This window comes from Eleutherodactylus coqui, chromosome 2, assembly GCF_035609145.1.
Source record: "Eleutherodactylus coqui strain aEleCoq1 chromosome 2, aEleCoq1.hap1, whole genome shotgun sequence".
Lineage (NCBI taxonomy): Eukaryota > Metazoa > Chordata > Amphibia > Anura > Eleutherodactylidae > Eleutherodactylus > Eleutherodactylus coqui.
The window spans coordinates 258622190-258628339 of NC_089838.1; the positions used below are offsets into that span (position 1 = coordinate 258622190).

Consider the following 6150-nt stretch of genomic DNA (forward strand, 5'->3'; position numbering starts at 1 on the left):
CGAAGTTACAGTGTGGGGAATTCAAACAATAAAAAAGGAAGACAGCGTACGTGAGATACACTGTCATGCGTTCTATAATATCGCTGTCATAGGCAGCAATAGGTCGGCTCCACAGTAGAAAAACGCTGCATGAGTCACACAGCGTTTTATGCATACGGCTGTGTGAACCGGGCCTAAAAGAAGTTACTTTTGCAACTTATATCCAATGCACGACTATTATTGGAGCAGGTACCATTTGGCGACTATTCTGTGTACCTTGCCATACCAATTTAGCGCATTACAATCCCATTAGATTCATCTACAAAAAGAGTAAAGTTGGCCATAAATTCTAATAGTTGTTGGCCAGTTGCTCATCAGCTCTCCTTTCCCTACATACATGTACACTCGGCGTGACCTGTATTTGCAATGGGGTGAAGACAGTAAGCTGCTGCCATGCACCTCAGGTAATGATCACCATTACCCTTTCTTGCGCACATAAGGCTATTTATGTCCTAACTGCATATATGCCATGCAGTGAGGATGTACAGATAGTCCCCGACTTACGACCAGGTTCCGTTCCAGGAGCCTGTTCGCAAGTACATTTTGTTCGTATGTCCGAACAAATGCATATTCAAGTAATAGAATCATTGGGTGTAAAAATAGTAACAAAAATAGGATCTTACCTTGACATGGTGACACAGCTGGACTGGCTTTCTGTGGGAAATTACTGACTGGAAGTGGAAGAGACGTTGGGCGATGGTGGAGCAGCAGAAATGGGAGACAATGATGCATCAACAATTGGAGAGAATGAATCATCAGCACTCAGTGGTAATGGGACGTCAACATTAGAGGGAGGGTGAGAAGATGTTGGTGTGGATGCTGTAACACCTGACATCGATGGCACTGGTTCAGGGTCATGATGAGACTCATCGCATCTTTCCATTCTCCTAAAGAACTGGTCTAAGGATGCCTGGGTGGTGGCCGCCTTTTTCTCATCGTATATGGCCCGGTAGCAATGAAGTGCATCGTGGACAGATGCTGCAACCCTGGTGTACCATTCCACATTTGGGTCCTGTGATTCAAAGAGTGCCAGAGTGTCTTCAATCATCTGAAATGCCTTTGCCATCATCTTGGTCTGGAAATGGTTCGGTGCTGGTTCCACTTCCAGTTCGTCCTCTTTTCTTCCTCCTTCCTCTGGTTTTCCAGTTCCATGAGATCTTCATTTGTTAGCTCCTGATTGTACACAGCAAAATATTTATGGAAGTCCTGTTCCTCAAGATCAAGGTCAAGCTTCTCGCTGATGCTCACTAAGTTGTCGACTACATTTTGTTCCTCTGCCTGTAGCTTCGCTAAACTAGGGGAGTCGTGGACAAACATGGGGAACAGTTTCTTCCAAACCCCATTCATGGTGGCTGTGGTAATTTTACGCCATGAAGCATCAATGTTCTTTACGGCATTAAAGATAGTGAAGTTCTTCCAAAATTCATGCAATGTCATCCCAGAATCACCCTCAGTTGCCTTCAGTGCCTGACGAAACGTGCAACGGAGATAGTATTTCTTGAAGGTTGCAATGGCCCCCTGGTCCATCGGCTGGAGTAGGGAGGTAGTGTTGGATGGCAGGAAAACTATCTTCACATTTGCATGAAAGTCATCCAGGAAAGGGTGGCCCAGTGCATTATCTAAAAGGAGAAGAATGTTGAAGGGAATGTTCTTATTCCGGCAGTACCGTTCAACCTCGGGGATGAAATGGTGATAAAACCAGTCTTGAAACATAGCAAGAGTTACCCAGGCTTTTTGGTTACTCTTCCACACAACAGGAAGTGAGGCCTTAGCTATATTTTTCAGGGCTCTTGGGTTTTCAGCATAATGCAATGGCTTGATCTTCATATCTCCTGCGGTATTACCGCCAAGCAGGAGCGTTAGTCTGTCCTTTGCGGGTTTGAAGCCAGGCATACACTTATCTTCCTTACTGATGTAGGTTCTGTCTGGCATCTTTTTCCAATAAAGGCCTGTTTCGTCAACATTAAATATTTGCTGAGGTGAAAACGCACCTTCTTTGATAACTTCCTTAAGTGTAGCGGGGAACTCCTGGGCTGCTACCGTATCTGCACTTGCCGCCTCTCCAGTCACCTTTATGTTATGGAAGTTATTACGTGCCTTGAAGCGGTTAAACCACACATGACTTGCAGTAAAGGTCACATCTGCTGCTTCTTCCCCATATTTTGTCTTTACATCTTCAAAAAGACTTAAAGCCTTCTCTTGAATCAGTATTAAGCTTAGTGGCTTTCTTTTCTGATGACAATCCTCCTTCCAAATGCTCAGAAGATTTTCAAGTTCTTCTATCACTTTTCCATGTTTCTTACTAATAATAGTAGAGTGCATAGGCACTGACCTTCTCACATGTTCCATGATCCTATCCTTGTTCTTGAGAATGGTACCGATGGTAGAACAATTCATCTGGTATGAGCGTGCAACATCAGACATCTTCTCACCACGCTCCACTCTTTATATGATGTCAACCTTTGTTTCCATTGTGATGACCTGGCGTTTCTTAGAAATACCTGCATCACCTCTGCTTTTGCGCTTGGCACCCGACATGTTTAGAATTCTCAACACCCGTTGTACTGAAACCACGTGGGTACAGTAAGAGAGAGCTACTGTTTACGGCAGCCGCTGCTCCTGCTCGCTGCTGCCACCACTCGGCCATCAAGCGAATTAGCCTTTGGCGCTTGAGAACGACCTTGTTCGTATGTACCGAAATTCGTAACTCGAATGTCCGTATATCGGGGACTATCTGTATATAGATGTCCACAGCATGTGCTGTGCATGCAGCGGGCTCGGGAGGCAAGCAAGCTCCATACACAGTGGGTATTGGTTGTCTTTGACAGCTTACACTCTCCTGCAACAGCCAGGATAGGAGATAATTCATGTTACAGCTGTTAACCCTTTGAATATCTGTGGCATTAAAAGGCTCTGAATGGCCCCGCCACAATTAGGTTGCGGGTTGCTATCTAGGTATCTTGGCAGCCTAGGGCATTCTGTAGCATGCCTTTAATAGGCATATTGTAATACAGTATAATGCAATACCATAGTATTGCATTATATAGTATAAGCAATCAAAAGATTGCAAGTCCAAGTCCCCTAAAAAAGTAAAAGTAATTTCAGTTCTCACAAGAAAAAATATAAAAAAACAAATAAATTGATATAGCTGCATCCGTAAAGGTCCAATTGCATAAAATATGATGTGGTAATCCTGCACAGTAAACGCCATTACAAAAATAAATATAATGCCTGAATTGCACTTGTTTGGTATCTCCAAAATAAAAAGTAATATAAAAGTCCTAAGAATCCTAAAAACTACAGGTCGTCCCACAATAAATTATCACATCACTCGCTCGTTTGCTCATTCAAACGTTAAATCGTCTCATCTAAAAGGGCCCTAGGTCAGAACCAGCGATATTACTATAAGTAATGCAATGCAATGTATGACATGACTTAACTTTTCATGTAGTTTCAAAAAGACTGATGCAGCGTATATTCAAATAATATAGGAGTTGAATAGGAAGGCATGAATACCCTACACAATAGTATGGCACATGGGCCCCTGGGGGCCCCAGAATATGAATTTCAACTTTGTATTGTGGCCTCCGTGAGAGAGAGAGAGAGAGAGAGAGAGAGAGAGAGTAAACCCCATTTTGCAAAGTTTAAGACTAGAATGTGAGTGGCAGAAATCTGTATCTCTCTAAGTCCTGCGGGAGCGCTGCTATGACTAAAGTCATTAAAGCTCACTCGAAGTAGTCTTTTCCTGCTACGATAGGGGTAGATCATCAGGAAAGTCATCCACCATCATCTGCAGGACATGGAGGTACCGATCTGTATTGAGTCCCTGGAAAGAACACAAGTCCAACAATGGCTTCATGAATGTATCGTAGCAGAATGAGGCCACTGTTGTGTCAGTTTGAGTTTGACTCTGCTGGTTGTTTTGTATTTCTTTCCATTTGTCTCCTCTAATACTGGAGGGACTTGTGTTGGGTGTGTTTTGCTGTTGGAGTAAACCTGAGGGCAAATAGAAAGAGTTTTTATTTCCACCTTGCCTTGGTTCTGTGCTATTCAATTCATGCAGTCTCCTCCAGTAGGTGGATATGAACATTACTGAGTTCTGTGGCTCATCCAGCAACTGGGTTCTGTGATTCTCCCAGCAACTCTTCAAGTTACGTACGTTTTTTTGTTTTGAGGTGGTGTTTATTTTACATGTGCAGTGGTAATCTTAAATTATAGGTTGCAGGGTTAGTGAGAGCCCAAGGAACGAGGGTGAGTGCGTCCTTATCGGGACGGGCAATTAACTATTAGGTAGGGAATGTCACCTGCTAGAGCCCCGTAGGGAAAGTTCTCCTCTTCTTTGTTTTTCGTTACCACTTATAACTTGCTTTCCTGGTACCATGGTGTGAACAGTGTCAGAGGGATTATTTTTGGTTTATCGTTATAACACATTTGAAGCGGACGTGACAGCGACTTCGAATGCCAGAACACAGTAGATATTTTGCAAACCATATGGTGGCAGCACGGAGCAAGGACAATATCTTTCTATTGTGCTTAGTGCTGGCTTCATTCTTGTACACATGACATAAAGAACAACATAGGAAAGTCAGATACTTTTCAGAAGCAGCACAATCAATTCATAGAACAGAATGATACTGACTGTCACTAAAAAGACAGCTTAGTGTCCTCACACAAGTTGACCATTCCTCCATATATATTAATGAACAGCCCTATTCAGCTCAATGTCTACAGACAATGATTTTTGTATTTCCTTATGAAGATGTCACAAAATGACTTGTTGTCTCACAAAGTTTGAGTATGTCCACACCGCAGATCTTCTCTCTTCTTCCCTGCATTTCTTTTACCAAGGTAACAGATTTTTATACTTAAGGCCGACTGCAGAAGGATGGGTCGGATCCCGCTTCGAGAATTTTCGCAGTGGGATGCGGACCCGTGCCCCTGCACAGCCCTGCGGCTTACCAGCTCCCGGTGTCTCCTCTCTGCGCTACGTGCTGGCTGCCATCCAGCCAGCACATGCGCAGAAAGGAGCCGGCCCGTCACCACTGACATTTCTGTGCGGGCCTCTGCGAGACTCGCACAGAAATAGAACATGCCGTGATTTGTTTTCCTCGTGTGTTTTCACGCGGACAAATCACTGCTGCCTGCCTAGGATTGCGTTATCTAATGCAATCCTAGGCAGACAGGCACGGGCGGAAATTCTGTGGGAAATCCCGCCGTGGAATTTCGCCTGTGTGCAGGGGGCTATAGAGATGTGAAAATAAAGGGAATAAAAATAAAGATAGCCACCACACCTAAAAAGACTTATGCCAAAGAAAGTATTCTAGAACTTTTTAGTTTCTGGTTATGCAAAAAGTTTTAAAAATATAAGGTATTAACAAAATTAAATATCATGGGCAAAAAAAAGATCTTTCCAGCACCGAACATAGATATGTGTGTGGAGCTGCTTGTTCCAGAACAAAAGTAACGGAAGGGAAACAAGTTAAGATGAATTACCATAACTATGCACTTATTCAATGGTGGCAATTAAAAATGCCAGAAATGAATTAATGCAATAAGTGAAATAAAGTAAATCAGTCAACTAAAGGGTCCTGTGACAACCGCATGGCCCTAACATCAGACCAAGGTACTGTACAAATCACAAAGGAAATCTAAATAAATCATATTGCGACACACAATGCAGTCTCTACAATTAGATGCAAGCTGGTAGGCGATATGCGCAGTACAGAGGCAATGTCATATAGCTCGCTTGAGATAAATCAGCAACACAGGAACGGGTCGAAGACCAGATTGTCCTCCGCTTAATGACACGGACGTGATAGCGTATTTCTATTGCACCAAACTCAACCCTGTACAGCTTTGTATAGGCGCTGATGGCGGTCGTTTTGAACATTTTCTGTAAGATAATATTTACTTTTTTTGTTTCAAGTCCTGCCTTTGCCCTTATCCTTTGAGCTGGGGTCATATGGGTTGCATGCCGCAGCGATAAACCGCGAGATTTCAGCCGGGAAAGCGTGGCTTCAAAACCCATACTCCAGCTGGATACCAGCTGAGCGCTCTGTGAAGACAACAGCAGTATGCAGAAGAAAGCGGTCCTGCCCGTCTTCTGCACAC

General features: G+C 43.5%; 1 protein-coding gene across 1 annotated transcript; it reads right to left on the bottom strand.

Annotated features, from left to right (window-relative positions):
• Nucleotides 1-1104: 1104 nt before the first annotated feature.
• Nucleotides 1105-2463, bottom strand: LOC136610146 (tigger transposable element-derived protein 1-like). The gene has a single exon (XM_066589395.1). The coding sequence runs from the start codon at nucleotides 2461-2463 to the stop codon at nucleotides 1105-1107; it is 1359 nt and encodes a 452-aa protein (XP_066445492.1).
• Nucleotides 2464-6150: the final 3687 nt, after the last annotated feature.